The 21,223-nt window shown below is 37.7% G+C and overlaps 1 protein-coding gene and 1 pseudogene across 1 annotated transcript; both read left to right on the top strand.

The window, feature by feature from the left end:
• Window positions 1-1,798: 1,798 nt before the first annotated feature.
• On the top strand, window positions 1,799-21,003 carry LOC139941962 (uncharacterized). Its single transcript, XM_071938610.1, has 11 exons — window positions 1,799-2,172; window positions 6,264-7,570; window positions 9,101-9,241; window positions 10,188-10,391; window positions 11,690-11,770; window positions 13,293-13,502; window positions 13,880-14,017; window positions 14,473-14,607; window positions 15,058-15,206; window positions 16,413-16,572; window positions 17,157-21,003. The coding sequence occupies exons 1-11, from the start codon at window positions 2,073-2,075 to the stop codon at window positions 17,229-17,231; spliced, it is 2,700 nt and encodes an 899-aa protein (XP_071794711.1). The 5' UTR covers window positions 1,799-2,072; the 3' UTR covers window positions 17,232-21,003.
• Window positions 15,400-16,168, top strand: LOC139941762 (uncharacterized; annotated as a pseudogene).
• Window positions 21,004-21,223: the final 220 nt, after the last annotated feature.

Here is a 21,223-nt window from a genome sequence, read left to right as displayed (position 1 = left end):
TATTATTATCATTATTAATATTATTATTATTATTATTATTATTATTATTATTATTATTATTATTATTATTATTATTATTATTATTATTATTATTATTATTATTATTATTATTATTATTATTATTATTATTATTATTATTATTATTATTATTATTATTATTATTATTATTATTATTATTATTATTATTATTATTATTATTATTATTATTATTATTATTATTATTATTATTATTATTATTATTATTATTATTATTATTATTATTATTATTATTATTATTATTATTATTATTATTATTATTATTATTATTATTATTATTATTATTATTATTATTATTATTATTATTATTATTATTATTATTATTATTATTATTATTATTATTATTATTATTATTATTATTATTATTATTATTATTATTATTATTATTATTATTACCATTATTATTATTATTATTATTATTATTATTATTATTATTATTATTATTATTATTATTATTATTATTATTATTATTATTATTATTATTATTATTATTATTATTATTATTATTATTATTATTATTATTATTATTATTATTATTATTATTATTATTATTATTATTATTATTATTATTATTATTATTATTATTATTATTATTATTATTATTATTATTATTATTATTATTATTATTATTATTATTATTATTATTATTATTATTATTATTATTATTATTATTATTATTATTATTATTATTATTATTATTATTATTATTATTATTATTATTATTATTATTATTATTATTATTATTATTATTATTATTATTATTATTATTATTATTATTATTATTATTATTATTATTATTATTATTATTATTATTATTATTATTATTATTATTATTATTATTATTATTATTATTATTATTATTATTATTATTATTATTATTATTATTATTATTATTATTATTATTATTATTATTATTATTATTATTATTATTATTATTATTATTATTATTATTATTATTATTATTATTATTATTATTATTATTATTATTATTATTATTATTATTATTATTATTATTATTATTATTATTATTATTATTATTATTATTATTATTATTATTATTATTATTATTATTATTATTATTATTATTATTATTATTATTATTATTATTATTATAAAGTCCTGACACAGAATAACCTATATTTTAACATGCATTTGTATTGGATCAAGTTCTTAGACATGTAAAGAACAGTTAGATTTCATTAAAATTCTTCATTAATAAATAGAAATGAAAGGTATTCTATCAGACTCAAATTCAACATTTGAACTCAGTATTACACAGAGTTTACAGGGGGTGCTTAATTGTTAAGGACAAAATGTAAATAGTTTTTAGAATATGTTGAATTAGTTATAGCTTTATTGTTTAAATTTCTTTACAACTACGCACAGATCATAAATTTTCCCCAGGTATTTTAAAAGTTCTCGTAGAAAATTTATATTGTCAGTGTACGGTTCACTGATTATTAATTAACTAAATGAAAAAAATTTATAATAAAAGTGACTGACACAACTGATTCAAGTTGTTTTCTTTTGTCAGACTACTTATTTATTTCCACTTCCACTTGAACGCATTTGCTTTGGTTTCATATTGAAATACATTTATGACCCAATACAAAACCCAAACTCATTATTTTAACCCCGAAAAATGCACACGGCACCAACTTGTGTAATTGAAGCAAAGTTTGGTGTATGGTACCTTGTTAAGTGAAAACCATTTACATACGGAGAATAATGTTACCAGACTACACTTTAAAGTAAATAAAAACTTGGTCACGACCCATTTGGCCTCGATTTCTATATTTATTCGATCGTCACTGAACAACAAATTTAAGTCCTCTACGAAACAGTGAGAATGTGAACTTCATCTTGAGCTACTAGTGGAACATGAACATGCATGCTCACTAACAATGTCTGACAGGAAGATGTGTATTTGGTAAACAGTTGTCTGCTGAAGTTTTTGGGGGGTTCAGTGTGTTGTGTAAAAAGAGGTGTTCGGTCGTGCTTGGTGGTGATCTGCATCGTGCTGAAAACCGCCAATCATGGTGGCTGTGTTGTGGTCCAACAGTAGGCTGTCATCAGTGTCACCGACAGCTGCAGTTCAACTCCTTCTGATGAGCTTATCGGTTTGCCACTTGATTGGTAAGTTTTAGCCTCTATTGTAAAAACATTTATTGAAACTCTTGTTGGTTTAATTTCAAGGTATTTGTTTGGTTGTGAATGTGATAAAAGCAAACTTTTTAGCATAAATAATTAGTCAAGTGAGTAGTGGTAGTGGGAGTACACTACACAATCTACTGTGCATCTTCATTTCCACCATGAGTAAGTTGTGTCATTGAGGTTGAGTAGACCAAAGAGTTAGACTGAGAAAACATATTTAAAAGGAAACATGCTGTGTTTGTGATCTGACAGGTAGCCCTATTTTAATAGTAGGGCCAGTCTACTTTAATGATACGCCACAGATGGGTGGCGTTTTTTACTTGAGTTGCACTTTTTTCCACTTGTAAATAGAGGATGTCGTGTTCCTGGTCGCGCATTTTGCAGCTTTCACAGTACGACTATACTCTACTACAAGAGGAATGTACTTCACCATATAGATAGATAGATACTTAATGAACTTGTCTTTTAATTTACATAAGAGAAACGGTTCTTAACAATGCACTACGTACTAGTACTAATAGCAATACTATAGTTTACTACACGTATTAGCTAGCTTTTCAGACAGATGTGTGCTCGAATAGCGGCTAAAGGAGAAAGACTCTGCTACTTTTACTACAAAGTGAAATGCAACTTCATGAAGACCATCCAATACATGTAGTTGTCCGGTCCACATGGTTAAATACTCACTCTTCAGATTAAGTTTACAAAAATCAATCAAGATAATTTAACCTTTTAGAAATAGGGAAAAGTTTCCGTATGGCGCCACCACTTTTTCATTCGAAATAAAATAATATAGTATCTAATTTACCTCATTGATATATCCCTTTTTGTAAAAATGAGTGAAAAAGTGGTGGCGGCATACGGAAAATTATCCAGAAATAGAAAGGAAACTCCAGATTGCAAAGATGTTTTTTTAGTAAAAAACATTCTGATGACTCTATTTCAATTCAAACCTCCAAACTTGGGTGTTTGGGTCTAGAAATACTGCGGAGAATCCTGGAAGTGAATTATTATCTTCGTGAAGTTTCCCCCACCCCACAATTAGCTTTGTTCCTGTACCCAAAACAATACACTGTTCATCCACTTCCCGGAGAATGATATCATCTTGTTATTATTGTTTCCATATAATGTCAGATCACAAACGAGTTGACAAATTGTGCAACAGCTGTGTTTCTCCTCCCTTTACTTTATTATTTTAAAACATTTATTTTGAAATAATTTATTTTAAAACGTTTTTTTTTAAACATTTGTGCAAAGATAGAGATTCACAAACTAATTGTTCTTGTTGATTTAATTGTCTTGGCTGTGGTCCATCCAAAGTCCCCAAATAGGCTGATGAAAACTCAAATTGTACAATTTGGAAATGTTTGACATTTGCACAGAGACATTCAGTCATTCCGGAGGATAATAACAAAACCACAGACACACACTTATGGGTGCGTTTGTTTAGCTTCCCTGGGTCGACCCCGGTGTGTGACGGTTTTTCCCCCCAGGACAAACGTGGGTAATTATCTGCACACGTTTGTCCTGGAAAAAACAACCGCCACACACCGGGGTCGACCCAGGGAAGCTAAACGGATTCACCCAAAATTAAACTTTCACTAAACCCAGGTTTATCAACTTGGGGTTCTCTTAATGTTCAATTTAGAATCTGAAGTAAAAAGGATAAAACAATAATGTATTTGTTTGTTACCAATTGTACTTTATTTCTTCCATGTTTTTTTGCGAGACAGGTTTATTTCAGTTTGCGGTAACACCATGTCAACTACATACACATGGTAGTACTCCTAATTAAACCTGAACACTACATTGATACCTCACCATGCAATGCCTCACAACCCATAATAACTTAATAATCGCTAGTATTTTACAATTCTTGAAAGGTCTTCTCAGATTGAGAATTTATGTCAATTTATATGAACTATGCTTAATTGATCGATGAAAAACAGATGAGTTTTTGTAAAAACACAAACTAATACTGGTCAGCTTTGTTCACTGGAAATACCGAAAACTTTGGGAGTGCGTCAGATCTGCACACCTGTGACAAAATGAATAGTCATGACAGGTTTGAAATGTCAGGCCATTAAATATTTATAATATTCCTCCTTTTTGGAGAAGGTTTGGATCTTGAAAGTTTTTAGTTTTAAAAAGTAACATAAAGGAATGGTTGGGGAAAATGCTAGGGGTTCAGACTTGTTTTGATTTGGGGTCATTGGCCGATGCTAAATTGATAAGACTATGCTGAGTTGCACATGGGTACATTTACATTTACATACAATGCACAAATAAGAGCTTCATACATTTATAACGTCCTGAATTGTCCTCTATAGTAAGGGGCACTCTGACGGGAAATGTTAGCTTGTGTATTGGAACTTTGCAGAGGGCAAAACACCAAAAGCACAGGGCACCACGGCAATTGTTGTGGGCGCTGTGGGTTCTTTTGAGGCCTGTGCATAAAACAAGGAAGGTCAGGCCTGATACTTCACGGAGGCAATGGAGGCGATTGCCTCCGTTGCCCCTTGCCATTGCCTTGGTGCCCTTGAAATGCTCCTGTAAAAATTTACAATTTCCTCAAAGGGTGCCCTTTGCCAAAGAGAAAATGCCTTGGTGCCCTTGCCCTTTCAAAAACGAAGCATACAGCCCAGGTAGTGGTGGTAGCACTTCAGCTTATTTTCAAGACTAACTATATTTACATTGAAAACGAGCTTGTAGCAACAACTACAACCTTTATCTTGCTGTGTATGTAATTTTAGAATGACATAATTTTTGTTCTTGTATGATTCACAACCCCAACAGCCTCCGAAACTCTCCATATTTTGAAGTGCTTGTAAAATATGTTTACACTGGTTGATTTCTGGGTGGGAGCTATCTCTGAAATCCCCATAATTGTACAGGTAGTAGTCAGTGTTTACTTTGTGCACACTTGACTGTTGGCCTTGCGTGGAAGCAGGATACGTAGTTATTGCTTGTTATTTGTTAAGTGCCTTTTCAGGTAACTGCTGGAGTGAATGAACCGTTTATGATTAAAGGTGTGGTTGTGTGATAATATATAAGTTATTATTTACTTTAAAGGCACAGGGGTCGATTTCACAAAGAGTTAGGACTAGTCCTATTTTAGGACTAGACCTAACTTAGTCCTAGTAGATATACATATTGCATGGATAGTCCTAAGTTTGGACGAGTAACTGGTCCTAACTCGAGATAAGACTAGTCCTAACTCTTTGTGAAATCCACCCCTGGACACCTTTTGTAACTGTGAAAGAGACCAGTATTCTCACTTGGTGTATCTCAACATGCATTAAAATAACAAATCTTCAAAAGTTTGGATTCAATGGGATCTATGGAAAACTGGAAGTTACAAGAAAATAATAAAGAACAAAAACACCCTTGTTGCACAAATTTGTGTGATTTCAGATCGTATTAAAAGGCTTTAGGTCTGAAGTCTTTTTTAAAAAAATTAAAATTCTTTTGTGAAATTACCTCTTTTTCAAAACAACATTACTTCAGAGGGAGTTGTTTCTCACAATGTTTAAAGGCAGTGAACACTATTGGTAATTGTCAAAGACTAGCCTTCACAGTTGGTGTATCTCAACATATGCATAAAATAACAAACCTGTGAAAATTTGAGCTCAATCGGTCATCGAAGTTGTGAGATAATAATGAAAGAAAAATAACCCTTCTCACACGAAGTTGTGTGCGTTTAGATGGTTGATTTCGAGACCTGAAGTTCTAAACTTGAGGTCTCGAAATCAAATTCGTAGAAAATTACTTCTTTTTCGAAAACTATGGCACTTCAGAGGGAGCCGTTTCTCACAATGTTTTATACTAAAACCTCTCCCCATTAACTGTCACCAAGAAAGGTTTTATGCATGATAATTATTTTCAGAAATTACCAATAGTGCCCACTGCCTTTAATACTATCAACAGCTCCCCATTGCTCGTTATCAAGTACATTTGTTTTGCTTACAGTGTGATTGTCACCTTAAGCTATCTAGTTGTTTTCCAAATGACTTTGACATTGTACATGAAAAGGAAATCTAATCTAAAAGTATGTATTTTAACTTTCTTTATAGGATTAGCTGCCAGTAAAGATATGGACGATGATTATTCGACATCTCCCATCAAATATCGGCTCACAACACCATGGATACGACATATGACCCGACCTCATGGGTATTTACCCAAGCAAACAACCCCAGTTATGGGAGGAAGATCCACTTTGAAGCTTTTCCATCCGGAGACCACATCCTCAATAGATATTACAACTGACGACACCACCACACTGCTGCGACACACCACGAGTCACTTAGACACTGGGTCTTCGTTAACTGCTGAACCTATCCATCCAACCACACCTAGTCTGGTAACCAGCAGCCTTCCTCAGTTAAGCACTACCTCTCCTCACCCTGAGCAGTCGACACCAGCTCCTCAAACTCAAAGACGATCGACCAGGGCACAGACTACCCAATCAGATACCCTGCCTCATTTTACAGAGGTGCATCACCCTACTACCCGACACATTCGTCACCCTACTACCCGACACATTCGCCCTAACCCTACTGAGGTTAGACCCACTGAGGAGCACCATCATGACACTGGGAAACCCCCTCCCACTGAAGAACCAGTAAAGTCGCAAAAACCAACACCACACCCTCCCACCACAACCCAATCCCAACCCACCATAACCCAAGCCCAACCCATCACAACCCAATCCCAACCCATCACAACCCAATCCCAACCCATGACAACCCAATCCCAACCCATGACAACCCAATCCCAACCCATGACAACCCAATCCCAACCCATGACAACCCAATCCCAACCCATCACAACCCAATCCCAACCCATGACAACCCAATCCCAACCCATCACAACCCAATCCCAACCCATCACAACCCAATCCCAACCCATCACAACCCAATCCCAACCCATCACAACCAGAAACCCCCAAGCGTCATCTCATCCAGCAACCAAAGTAATTCCTGTACCGTCTGAAAATCCAAAGACTCCAAGATGGACAGCAGTTCCAGCCACACAGATACCCAACACCCATAGTCCTCACCAAGACACTGCTGTTCAACTAATTCTTCAAATATCCTGGACTGAACTCTGTCCCGACGTCGCCAAGCTTCGCTCCTCCATCTCAAAGTTTGCCGGTGTGGTTCTAAATCGTTCCAGCCCGCCCGATGTGGAGCTCCTGAATGACACTCTTCATTGTCCGTTAAAGAAACGTCTTAAAATGAAAGGAAACCCTTTGACAGTGGTACAGGTGGATTTTTGTATTGTGTCTAAAGGAAGGTGTGATTCTCCACTTACTGAGAGTGTGGGTCTTAGCATGCAGGGAGACATTACTCAATTACAGACCTATCTAGAACCAAAGGTAATAATAATAATAATAATAAATAATAATAATCGTATTTATAACGCGCCTTTTGCCAAAGGATACAAAGCGCCAGGTATTATTACTGCAAGGAGTAGGGCGAATTTTTGAGATATAAGACCTAATCCTTAAGCACCATGTAATGGTTTACAAGGTGCTATGGCGCAATATGCTGCCAATCCAGCCAGGAACACCGGGGCGACCCCCTTCTCTTTTCGATAAGTACACTGGATTCTTTTACATGTGTTTACACAACACATGGGACCAACGGCTTTACATCCCGTCCAAAGGACGAAACAATGGTTTTGTGTCTTGCTTAAGGACACAAGTGTTCTGGCTGGGGATTCGAACCCACACTCTGCTGATCAGAAACACCAGAGTTTGAATTCGGTGCTCTTAACCGCTCGGCCACGACACTCCCACAAAGGTAAAGGTATGTTGTTTCATCAATATCAAACAATATACATGTAGAAAGTCACGTAGACGCAAGTCGGATTTGAAACTTTGCATGGTGGAGGTATAACTAAGAGAGGTTTTTGGTAACACCATGTGAACATCTCTTTTGTGTAGTGTTGTCTCAGAAAAGAAGTGTTGGTTAAAGACTCAAGGTTTCGACCAGTATACCCACGATCGTTTTCAGGAGGCAATACTCAAAAGAGATTTACACGGGGTGCTGCAAACCTCTCTTAGAAAATCACTTGTTTTGATCATTATTCTACTGGCATGGGTGGCTTAGTGTGCAAAGCACTCCTCTCTCACCAATGTGACCCTGGTTCCATTCCTCGCTAGCGCATGTTTGAGTAGAGTTGTGCACTGGCTCTCTTGAATTCCACAGGTGTATTTTTTTCGTCTTTCAATCTTTGTCTGTGCATTGTGTTTATGAGTTGAGGTGGCTGGCTGCCTAAAATGGCTTTGCATCCTTGCAGCTCAAACACAGAGCCCCGTCCTTTGCAATTCAGCTTTTCAGATCGGGTTAAGATTGGTTAGCCTTCCCAATTATTATTATATTATTATGTTTTGTGGTTGAACAAAGAAAAGTGACTAGAGCAATATTTGAACCAATGCCCTCTGGTTTAAAGGGAAAGTACACGTTTGGCAATGACTCAAAACAAATATTAACTTAAAAACTGACTTGGTAACGAGCATTGGAGAGCTGTTGATAGTATAAAACATTGTGGGAAACGACTCCCTCTGAAGTTTTTGAGAAAGAGGTAATTCCTCACTAAAATAGTAAAAGACTTCTAGCTAGAAGTATTTTATTCCTATCTGAAAGCACACAAATTCGTCCCCTAAGGGCGTTTTTTCATTCATCATTTTCTCGTAACTACGATGACCAATTGAGCCCAAATTTTCACAGGCTTATTATTTTATGGTTATGATGGGATACACCAAGTGGGAAGACTGGTCTTTGACAATTACCAATCGTGTACCTTCCCATTAACATGATGGCGCTCTACCCACTGAGCCATCAAGCCCTAGTGTCGGCTGTCCGTTTTATTAGAATTCAAATTGAGTGTATGTTTTTTCTAGGTGTTATCAGTACATGTTTACAAACCGACCCAAACAACTGCCTACCCCAATAAAAGCGACAAACCACAAGTTGGCATAGCAACAGGTCTGAGTATAACAACACTACTTGCTGTTGTGATTGGTACAGTTCTCGCCTACAGGGTAAGTGCATATTGTCATGATCTTAATTTTATATTAATTCAATAAGAATGTGATCAAAACCAATGTGGATGATGCTGATTGGTCGGACAGTAGGAGGGCTGACGGTCAGTGTACTGTGAAGCTATAGTTTATCTATCATTCAAAACCAGAGTGGATGATAATGGCAAGATAGGTAGGAGGGTTGACTGTACCGTGAAAAATCATTCACTCTTTGTTTAAAACCCACAGTGGATGGTACTGAATGGTAGAACAGTAGGAGGGTTGACTGTGTACTGTGCAATTAATTCACCACATGATATTGTAATGCATAATGGTATAGTTTATAGTTCTGTCATTCAAAACCAAGGTGGATGATATTGAATGGTCAGATAGTAGGAGGGTAATCTTTGACTGTGCACTATTAAACTTACTGTGCACAGAGTAGATTCATTCACCACATGATAGCTTACTGCCGGCTGGTATAGTTTATCTATCATTCAAGACCACAGTGGATGATGATATTTAACAGTCAGACAGTAGGAGGGTTGACTGTGTTCTGAGTAAATACATTCAACACATATCATCTTGCATCATATTGCATCATAAAACTATAGTGGATGATATTGAATGGTCAGACAGTAGGAGGGTTGACTGTGTTCTGAGTAAATACATTCAACACATATCATCTTGCATCATATTGCATCATAAAACTATAGTGGATGATATTGAATGGTCAGACAGTAGGAGGGTTGACTGTGTTCTGAGTAAATACATTCAACACATATCATCTTGCATCATATTGCATCATAAAACTATAGTGGATGATATTGAATGGTCAGACAGTAGGAGGGTAATTGTTGTCCTGTGTGATATCACCACATGAATTGGCATAGTTTATCTGTTAGTGAATGATAATGAATGATCAGACAGTTCCACTAACTATAATCCAGATTTCTCATTGTTTTAGATCTATAGATCTCGTCTAGCCAAGCGACGCACCATTCATAACCGATACTACTTTGACGGCAAAGTACTACATGACACGTTGAATGAGTCTCATCAGTTGAGTCCTCTTCATACCATCTCTAGTATGCCTGCCACTATCCATCAGCTCATGCCCGCCGTTAATGAAGGACTGGTCATGGATGATGAGGAGATAGAATCTTCTGATGTGAGTTTGTTTATATGTCTTGGGGTCGAACAAAGAAAATTGACTAGAGTAGGACTCGAACCAGCAGCCCTATATATGTGTCTAGAATCCTACTTTTTATTTTAAGAAGTTGCGTTTCAATTCTTTTTCAGATTATTTGCACCTTGACTTTTCCCATGCGCGCTCTCTGTGAGTGGCATACATGTATGTACCCAATCTCCACACTACTGAAGGGTCTTTCCCCTTCTGTTACGCCCACTTGCCTAGGTACATACAGGGTACCGTAGCTGGATATACCCACTGGGTTCTCCTTCTAGGTGCTACCTTTGTGCCATATTTATCCCACTTGCAGCTGTTAAGCTTGTCCCTGTTTCCTCACTTCCATCAGTTAAAGTTCACCATACCAGTCACATCCATAGATCCGTACAAATACTCCTTCTTCCCTCGATCCATCCGACTATGGAACCAGCTCCCCGCAGCCACTGTAATGTCTCCTTCAATAGCAGCCTTGAAGGAAACTGCCCTACCAGCTATTAGAGGGATGAGGCTACCAGTAGGCTCACATCTCCTCTAAATCATCCGTCAGTTTTTACGCACCCTAAGTTATCGTCTTTTGCTATCAGTCTTTTTGTTTTGTTGACACCTTAACTTCACCTTATTTCTTATGCACTTTGCCTGTGACGTCACTTCTGAACCATCCTAGTTTAGCTATAAATAGCTGGATAAGGATTCCAGCATTGAAGATTGAAGGGTCTGTCCCCTTTCTCTTACGCCCACTTACCTTTAAATCCTGGGCACCTTGGCTTGTTATCCCAACTGGGTTCTCTTCTGGGTGCCGCCTTTGTGCCATCTTTATCCCACTTGCAGCTGTTAAGCTTGTCCCTGTTTACTCACTTCTTGAGGGCCTATCCCCTTCTCTTATGCCCACTTACCTTTACATACTGGGCACCTCGGCTTGTTATCCCAACTGGGTTCTCTTCTGGGTGCCGCCTTTGTGCCATATTTATCCCACTTGCAGCTGTAACTTAAGCTTGTTCCTGTTCCCTCACTTTCATCCATATGTCTAGGATACTAGCTACCCCATATATATGTCCCCTTTAGTCTTACAGGTTCATACTTTACTCCAACCAGTACCGTTTCCCCTCCTTAGCACTCCATGTGACCTCTTAACTTAAGTTGCACCCATTTTTACTCCACCTGTTCCCGATTTTGAGTAATTGTAAGACATTCATTGCTTATGATTTATTTTGAACACAAATAAAATACAAGCTTCATCGTTTGCAACATTGAACTGAATATTTTGACTTGTTAAATTTCAGATGTATCCATCCCATGTGTTGAGTATGCACGCCTTGTCTCAGTTCTATAGCTACGTTGAGGCTATTGTAGAGGAATACGAGGTAAGGAACTAGACTTAACTATATTAGGACTAGAAACGAACCAGAGGTTTCAACTCGACGTTTTGATCGGTACGCTCATTGTCGAACCAACATGTAGGTTTAATCATTACATGGTGTTACTGCAAACCTTACTAAATAAACTATTTTAATTAATTAACCCTCCTACTCTTGGTGCCATTTTTCAGCCAGTTGACCTACAGCATGAGTTGTGTATGGCGACACAACTGTGTACAGAACTAACAGTGTATACATGTGTACAGTGAATAGGCCTTTATTATATATAATGTTGTATTCACAAATTGTTTTGTTAATGTTGATATTAGGACAATTTCTCTCCGGTAATTGGTAAAGGCGGCTGTAACGCAGTTCCTTGGGTAACAGGCCTATATTAGGCTCACAGAAGGTTAGAATTGGTCAATGTTTCTCTAAGTCACTTGTCCTAAGTACAGGAGCGCCACAAGGATGTATTTTATCTCCAATGCTGTACTCATTGTTTACGCATGATTGTGAAGTAAACTCTGTTAATAATTTTATGGTAAAATATGCTGACGACACTACATTAGGTGGACTAATTTTTAAGGACGATTCCATGTATCGTGATGAAGTTAATCATTTAGTTCAATGGTGTCACGACAATAACTTAGAATTAAATGTTCAAAAGACTAAGGAAATTATTGTAGACTTCAGAAGAAATCCAGACAAAGTTGAGCCGCTAAATATTAATGGATCCGAAGTGGAAATTGTCGACTCTTTTAAATTTCTAGGAGTGCACATATCAAACGATCTTAAGTGGGTGACTCATGTTGATTCCATTGTTAGGAAGGCCCAGCAACGGTTGTTCTTTCTTAGAAGATTGAGGAGTTTTCGTGTCAGCCAAGATTTGCTGGTAAAGTTTTATCGGGCAGTTGTTGAGAGTATTTTGACACTCTCGATCACTGTCTGGTATGGCAACACCACGGCAGATGACCGAAAACGCCTCAATCGTGTAGTCGGTACTGCTAGCTTTATCATTGGTCGTGAGCTTCCTGCTTTGGATAAACTTTATACTGCTCGGGTTCTGAAGAAATCTAGATCTATTATTTCGGATGAATTTCACCCTGCGAATAGTTTGTTTGAATTAATGAGATCAGGTAAGCGATATAGAGCGATCAGAGCCGACTCCAACCGTACTCGCAATAGTTTTTATCCCAGTGCAATAAGGTTACTTAATGATTAATACTTTTTAATTTGTTTTGGGGGTTTGCAATTTTGTTACTGTTATTGTCTCTCTGCATATTGTGCGCATACTGTTTATTTGTTCGTTATTGTATGCCTATGTGGTTTTAGGGTTTTCTGTATTTTTTGTAATTTTTGATTGTTAATATTTTTAGACTCGCAAGCCGAAGTGAATTTCACTGTATATGTATTTATATGTGTGACAATAAACAATTGAATTGAATTGAATTGAATTGTATACCGGTATATAGATATATTCTCAAATCTGTTTTGATTTATACGTCTTATCTTTCTATTTTTCCATCAGACACTAGTTGACTTTCAGAACAGTGCCTTGAACAAATCTCAAAGTTCTCCCAAGCATTTCTTGAGCCTTCCTGGTCATGGACACAGCCAGGCCCACGGTCACGGCGGCAATTCAGGCAGTCTGTTTCACCCTCCACCCAAGTCGAGAATCACTCTGGAGAAAGTCTCCCCTAGCAACGCGAATGGATTCCTCAATGCAAACTTAGTCAAGGTAAAACAAAAGTCTACTTAGTCATTGAAGTTGGCATGTCGTGGCTGAGCGGATGAGAACACCGGACACTTTAGGCAAGATACTTGAACCACTATTTAAGTTACCACTATTTTAACCATTTGCTGCATCCTTCGGATGGGACATTAAGCCATTGGTCTTGTGTGTTATGTTATTCAAATAAAAGAACCCTGTGCAATTATCCAAAAGAGAAGGGATTCGCTCTAGGAGAAAGGAGAAGCTCTAGCCCTGAATGTTGATGAAAGCTATAACCCACTATTGTTAAGTTCTTGTAAGTTAGTTTAAACTATTTGGGTTTGAACAAAGACAAATAACATCAGTTTTCCGTCATACCAATTTTGCGTGTTTGGTATTTCCAGGGGTATGGTAAAGGTGGCTATTGTTACATTGCCACTGCAGCTCCATGGGGTACCAGTCTAGCTGATTTCTGGGAGATGGTATGGGAGCAGCAGTCTAGAACCCTGATCTGTCTCTGTTCACCTGAAGAGATGGGAGTGGTAAGTCAAACGACGAGCACAATGTAGGGCCAGATACGAAACTGCGACTTTTGCTACAGCTACTGCTAGATCAGCGCGTCTTCCAGTTTTAAAGGATAGGCAGGGACGTGCACGATCTAGCCGTAGCTGTAGCAAAAGTCACCGTTTCGGACACGTCCTAAAGCTGTGTCCAAATCAGTGACTACAGCTATGTGTCTGGCTGGATATCTGCTTCAGCTTGTGTTGATGTTTAGCATGTCCTTATAGCAACACCCTTAGTAACAGTTGAAACTGTAGCCACTGCTAATTCGGATATGGCTTAACTCAAAGTTGATTCAGATTCAGTTTTTTGTTGTTGATAGTTTTGCTGTGCCTGGGCCTTTCCTCTGGCAGTCTCTGGCACCAGTATATTAGAGGGTTATTGGTCAGTGCTTTGAAGCACCTGTATTTTAAAGTACTTAATTGATTATCATCAGGTGTGTCCGTGGTACTGGCCGAGGGAGGAAGGCATCCAAGCAGCTCAGCTCTACGGTGACATCTTGGTGATGAGACAAGGATGTATCTTGACTGAGAACTACTGTATGTCAACACTCCTTGTTAAGAATATCCAGGTAAGATACTTAGATGAAGTTCAAAATCAGCGAACCAATCTGGGCTCGATTTCATAGAGCTGCTTTAGCACAAAAGGTAGCTAAGCCAGAAATAATTATGCTTACTAGAACAAGATGTCCAGCCAAAGTACCATGTCTCATGTACAATTTATGACTGGTATCCAGCTCCTTGTTACTTAGCAGAAAATGTATAATCAATATTTTATGCTTTGCAGGTCTATGAAGTTAAGCTCCTGAACCCCTATAAATCGATCAATGTGTCTCACACTCTTCAATCTCCTCGCGATGACTAGAGCAAGCTATTCAAAACGTTAAGACCAAAGAGAAATTCACTCTGTGCTAGTGAAGTTAACAGATACGTTACCGCAAACCAAATATACGAGGGTAATATACAATATTTCTGAAATTACTTGAATCATAGCCTGTATTTATTTTGTTGCCCCTCAACAGAAGAATCTGTGTCGTCCAATCACCCACTTTTGGTTTACGCAATGGCCGACGTCTGATGTTCCAGCTAGCAGTGCAGTTATGATATCATTCTTACTACAAGTTAGACAGACTGTACAAGAATCCTACGGTCCTATCGTAGCCCATTGTAGGTAAGCATCATCATCATGGTGACGTCTGTGTCAAGTTTTTGTTTCCACTGTTCGGCATTTTAATAGACTTGGTGGAGCTGATTCAAGTCAGTACAAAAATTCATGACTTCAGAAAGTTGCTGTTGGTATGTTCGCATAAATGCGCCGCCTCTACGATCTGATTCTGTAGGTTGGTTGTTCTTGTTCAATAGTTATGAGAGGTGGAGAACACATCGAGTGCAGTGACAGACTGGACAAAATGAAATGGGAGTGCCGAAGAAGGAGGCCTGGCAAGAAACATTGATGCGAGAAATCCATCAGGAGCAAGTTGGTTTTCCCAACAGTAATCTTGCAATAGAGGAAGTTTTGAAGTTCACTTATTGGTGGTGCTGTGACCTTTGTCAGAAACAAATACAGCAACAATTACAGCTGGGAGAGCACACGGGGGTCTGTTGGGACATGTTTTGCCGCGAGACGTGTGAGGAAGTCTGTATCTGTATCTGTATTGGTCTCCGTACAAACACCTGTTGAGGTTGTCGTCGTACGTCATGTTCAATCTGGGGAAGGAGCAAATTGGTGTTGAAGGAAAGCGCGGCCAGATTGACCAGAGCAAAATCGGCAAGAGAAAATATTACAAGGGACATTATGTGGAGGGGCAATGGGTGTTTGGGGGCATCGAAGAGGAATCTAGGAAATGCTTCATTGTGACTGTAGAAACACGTACTTAGGATTCGCTCTAACCCATCATTAAGGACTGGATTGCTCCCGGCACAACTATAATTTCCGCCTGCTGGAAAGCTTACGTTAACTTGGACAAACACGGTTAGACACATGAAACCGTCAACCATTCCAAGGAGTTTGTGAACGAGTTTGGGTCACACACAAACAAGATTGAGGGACACTGGCGGCAAATGAAGGCAAATCTGCCCACACATGGACGTCGGAAGTACCACTACTTGTCCTATATGATCAGAGCATACTGATCAAAACGTTGAGTTGTAATCCACCGGTTTTTCTCAGAACCAACACAACTCAAAAGAGAATTTACACATGGTGCTACCCAAACCTCACCTAGTGCCTGGTGGTGATGGTTAAGATCTAATTTTTTTTGGTTAAACTTTGGCCCTCCAATTTTGTTCCCTTTGAATTGAAATAAATAACAGAGTTAACTGTCTCAGCAAAGTAGCCAGCTATTGACCCAGTTTATTTGCTTATTCTTTTGTTCAGTGACGGCTGTGGTAGGACTGGTACCCTACTCGCCATGGACAGTGGTATGCGTAGCTTAGAGGACCTGTGTACCGTGGATGTACCATCTATTGTTTGTAGCATCAGACATGACAGAGGGGCCGCAGTGCTACTGAGGGAACATTATGCTTTCATTTATAAGGTAGGACTTGCCTGCAAGAAGACTGAAGCCCGGTTCATACTTCCTGCGAATGCGAATGCGATACGAATGTTGACGTCACAAATTCGCAACAAATAATTCGCAGCAGTTCAACTTTGACCAGCTCACCTGCGAATATCGCTGCGAAAGGAGGGTTGTGACGTCAAATTTACGTCAAATTCGCTTCGCATTCGCATTCCAAGGAAGTATAAACCGGGCTTAAGGCTTTATCCGATTTAGCGTGTACAGCTCTGGCTACGGCTGTTGCTAAGGGTGTTGCTAAGGACATGCTGTACCCAAACGCATGATGGTGCAGTAATATAGCTGTAGCCCTAGCTGTAGCCCTAGCTGTAGCCACTAATTCGGAGATGGCCTTACCGTAACCTTTGACCTCACTGTGCCCTGGTTCGATTCTTTGCTAGGGCCATATGTGAGTAGAGTTGTGTTTTTTTCTAAATTACTGAATACGCATTGGTGTAAGGGTAAAAACAAATTGTAAGTTTTTTTACGGTCATTAATTTTTGGAGTAGTTGGAATTGTATGACCCTACCTCCAATTTGCTGATTTCTTTCTCTGTTGATTCACAGGTGTTGTACGAGTATTCCGTCATGCTCACTCGCGGTTTGACTGCTAACATTGATGCAGACATCAGCTTGTGTTAGAGGTTGCGTTCGTTGAGTGCTAAGCTTCCCAGTCACCGTTTAGCGACAGTGCTAAGCTACCCAGTCACCATTTAGCTACAGTGCTAAGCTACCACGTCACCGTTTAGCTACAGTGCTAAGCTACCCAGTCACCATTTAGCTACAGTGCTAAGCTACCACGTCACCGTTTAGCTACAGTGCTAAGCTACCCAGTCACCGTTTAGCTACAGTGCTAAGCTACCCAGTCACCGTTTAGCTACAGTGCTAAGCTACCCAGTCACCGTTTAGCTACAGTGCTAAGCTACCCAGTCACCGTTTAGCTACAGTGCTAAGCTACCCAGTCACCGTTTAGCTACAGTGCTAAGCTACCCAGTCACCGTTTAGCTACAGTGCTAAGCTACCCAGTCACCGTTTAGCTACAGTGCTAAGCTACCCAGTCACCATTTAGCTACAGTGCTAAGCTACCACGTCACCGTTTAGCTACAGTGCTAAGCTACCCAGTCACCGTTTAGCTACAGTGCTAAGCTACCCAGTCACCGTTTAGCTACAGTGCTAAGCTACCCAGTCACCGTTTAGCTACAGTGCTAAGCTACCCAGTCACCGTTTAGCTACAGTGCTAAGCTACCCAGTCACCGTTTAGCTACAGTGCTAAGCTACCCAGTCACCGTTTAGCTACAGTGCTAAGCTACCCAGTCACCGTTTAGCTACAGTGCTAAGCTACCCAGTCACCGTTTAGCTACAGTGCTAAGCTACCCAGTCACCGTTCAGTAAGTTGGACTGCTAATTATGGTTGATTTAATCGAACAGTAACTGATAACAGTACAACCTAGGGATTCTAATCACCCTTCACACTGGGCACAGGAAAACTATTCACACATGATTATTTAACCCTTGTAAATACCTGGGAAACTCTACCCCTGCTTTGTGGTATGGTTGACCCTTCAGAGACTAAGTTAGTTGTTAGTTGACCCAACTATGGTCAGATTAACAGGTTTTGGTACAGAAAGTACTTTTGTATTCCAGTTTGGATAACCATTTCAGCAAACTAGAATTTTGTTCATTTAGATTTTCTTGACTAAAGAAAATCTCAATTTAAATCAAGTGATGAGGCAAAAACTTAACCTCTCCTCCATCACTCCTGACAAACATCCTTTTTGCCTCTTTAAAAGATCAATTGCCAATATTTTACATTAAACAAATTATATAAATCTATAATAAGCAGCTCAACTTTAGTGTAAAAAAAATATATAATCCTATAATCTGTAAAAATTAAAAAAAACATTCAAAGTTTTCAAACTCTTCCATGTTAATATTTCATATAATTTTTTATATCAGTAACTTTTTTATATAGACACGTACTTCTGATCAATCCTTGCCACATTATTTTGATACAAAATATTTTATATTCAGATAAACAAAATAAATAAATAAATAAACAAAGTGCCACGTTTTTTACAGTTATTTTTTACAGATTTTATCATTTTTTAAAATTCAGTTCAAAGTAATTGATAATTTTTATAGTGTACTTGCAAATGTTACTTACTTGAATAAGATTTGTATTTTAATCTTATTTTAATCAGTTTGTTTATTACTCACACTGACTGTCTTCTGCTACAATTTTGTTTTGTTTTTTAAAGGCAGTGGACACTATTGGTAATTACTCAAAATAATTATTAGCACAAAACCTTACTTGGTAACGAGTAATGGGGAGAAGTTGGTGGTATAAAACATTGTGAGAATCGGCTCCCTCTAAAGTGACATAGTTTTCAAAAAAGAAGTAATTTTCCACGAATTTTATTTCGAGACCTCAGGTTTAGAACTTGAGGACTCAAAATCAACCATCTAAACGCACACAACTTCGTGTGACAAGGGTGTTTTCTTCTTTCATTATTATCTCGCAACTTTGATGACTGATTGGGCTCAAATTTTCACAGGTTTATTATTTAATGCATATGTTGAGATACACCAACTGTGTAGGCTAGTCTTTGACAATTACCAATAGTGTCCACTGCCTTTAAAGAGATCTATATCCTAATTAAATTGTTGTAAAATGCATGCCTCGGTTTAACCAATTCGTATCAAGATATGTTTTCATTTCTAGCAGATTTTCCTGAACCAAGGCTTGAAACTTTTCAGAGAATCAGCTGATTTCCTCTTTGAAAAAAAATAAATATCACTATGGAAAACTGAAAAACAGTTGTTTGTGTTTGTAAATATCAAAGTGATTTTTGCAATTACAAAGGTGTATGTTTTTACACTTCACCACAGTGTCTTTCTTAATTATCCTTGGAGTTACATGCAAAATCGATTGTGAGGGATTCAAATTAAATGTATTTTTTGTTTGAGTACTAGAAATATTCCTTTCTCCAAACTGAGTCAACACAATGCGGAATGACAAAAGAACATTGCATACAGTAGGAGATCTTTGGAATGCTAGGTGGCAGCAGACTTATCAGGTAAATTCATTGTTCTTTGGAAATGTGCACATGCTCAGAACTAAACAATAGACCTTTTCGCAAATACCCATTGCGCACGCGCAAATTGTTGAATGAGGTGCATGCTGGTCTAGCTAGTAATTAAACCTGATCACTAGCTAGACCAGCATGCACCTCATTCCACACCTAATTGCTGCTTGCACCGAGTATTTGCGAAAAGGTCTATGGAAATTTACCTGGTAAGTCAACTGCCACTTAGAGTTCAGTCACATTAATGTTCCATGCTAATATTTCATAAATGCAACTTTATATCATTTTTTATACACTAGCTTTATTTGTAAATGAAATCAAAGGAAATTCATTTTATATGTACAACTTGTAATGGGTGTATTCGTTTAGCTTCCCTGGGTCGACCCCGACGTGTGGCGTTTTTTTCCCCCAGGACGAGCGTGTGCAGAAAATTACCCACGATCATCCTGGAAAAAAAAAACGCCACGCACCGGGGTAGACCCAGGGAAGCTAAACGAACGCACCCAATGTAACAGACATGTGACTCTTAGGGTCACTCAGAGATCCAAGTACTTGGTACTCGGCTGTTGGACTCGGTACTCAGATATCAGAGTATTTGGTACTCGGAAACTGGTACTGGTACTCATACATTGAGATCCAAGTACTTGGTACTCGGCTGTTGGACTCGGTACTCAGATATCAGAGTATTTGGTACTCGGAAACTGGTACTGGTACTCATACATTGAGATCCGAGTACTTGGTACTCGGCTGTTGGACTCGGTACTCAGATATCAGAGTATTTGGTACTCGGAAACTGGTACTGGTACTCATACATTGAGATCCGAGTACTTGGTACTCGGCAGGGGAATCGGTACTCGGATATCAGAATACTCGGTACTAGGCCACCTGCACAAGTACTCTATTGCCTTAGTACTTGTGCTTTAGTACTACATTACTCTACTACATAGTACTCTGCAGTACTTTATAAATTGGCTGGTAGTACTAAACTACAACATAGGCCTATTTTTCTTGTTTATGCTAAGATAAATCTAAGCTTGTTTAATGGAACAGAGCCACCTTTTTTTGTAGGTAAGCTAAACAGAAATTGTGTATTTTTAATTATTTTTCTGTAGAGTACTTCATCTTTAAAAGTTGTATTTTGTGTTTGTAATTCATTTTGCAATTCCAAATTCAGATATCTAACAGGAAGTTAATGTATTCAACATTCCACTAGAAGGGATATTAAAACAAATTCAGATCTTTGGTCTAGAATGTTTTGTTCAACAGCACCATGATATATATTTTTTAATCACAATTAAAATTCAATGCAACATTCTGTAAATTTTAAATCTGCCATGATTTCGTGTATTTCTTTGATCTGTTAACTTATTTTGTCTCTATTTATAACCCCAAAATACATGTTTTTTTTCCTTCAAAATAAGGGTCAAAAATGAAAAATATCACAAGGGGTTCGTCCAGCATTTTTATCAAAATAGGGGTCAAAAATGAACTCAACCACAAGGGGTAAGTCCAGCATTTTCATCAAAATATGGGTCCAAAAAGAAAAAA

The sequence above is a fragment of the Asterias amurensis genome, chromosome 9, assembly GCF_032118995.1.
Source record: "Asterias amurensis chromosome 9, ASM3211899v1".
NCBI classification, from domain to species: Eukaryota; Metazoa; Echinodermata; class Asteroidea; order Forcipulatida; family Asteriidae; genus Asterias; species Asterias amurensis.
Note: the sequence above shows the minus strand (reverse complement) of the source record. Positions and strands in the feature narration are given on the sequence as shown.

Excerpts from the sequence above, each read along its gene's own strand:
- LOC139941962 (XM_071938610.1), top strand. The coding sequence starts at position 2,073 with ATGGTGGCTGTGTTGTGGTCCAACAGTAGGCTGTCATCAGTGTCACCG. Across the intron at positions 7,571-9,100 it reads AGACCTATCTAGAACCAAAG|GTGTTATCAGTACATGTTTA; the intron begins GTAATAATAATA and ends TGTTTTTTCTAG. Across the intron at positions 16,573-17,156 it reads ATTATGCTTTCATTTATAAG|GTGTTGTACGAGTATTCCGT; the intron begins GTAGGACTTGCC and ends GTTGATTCACAG.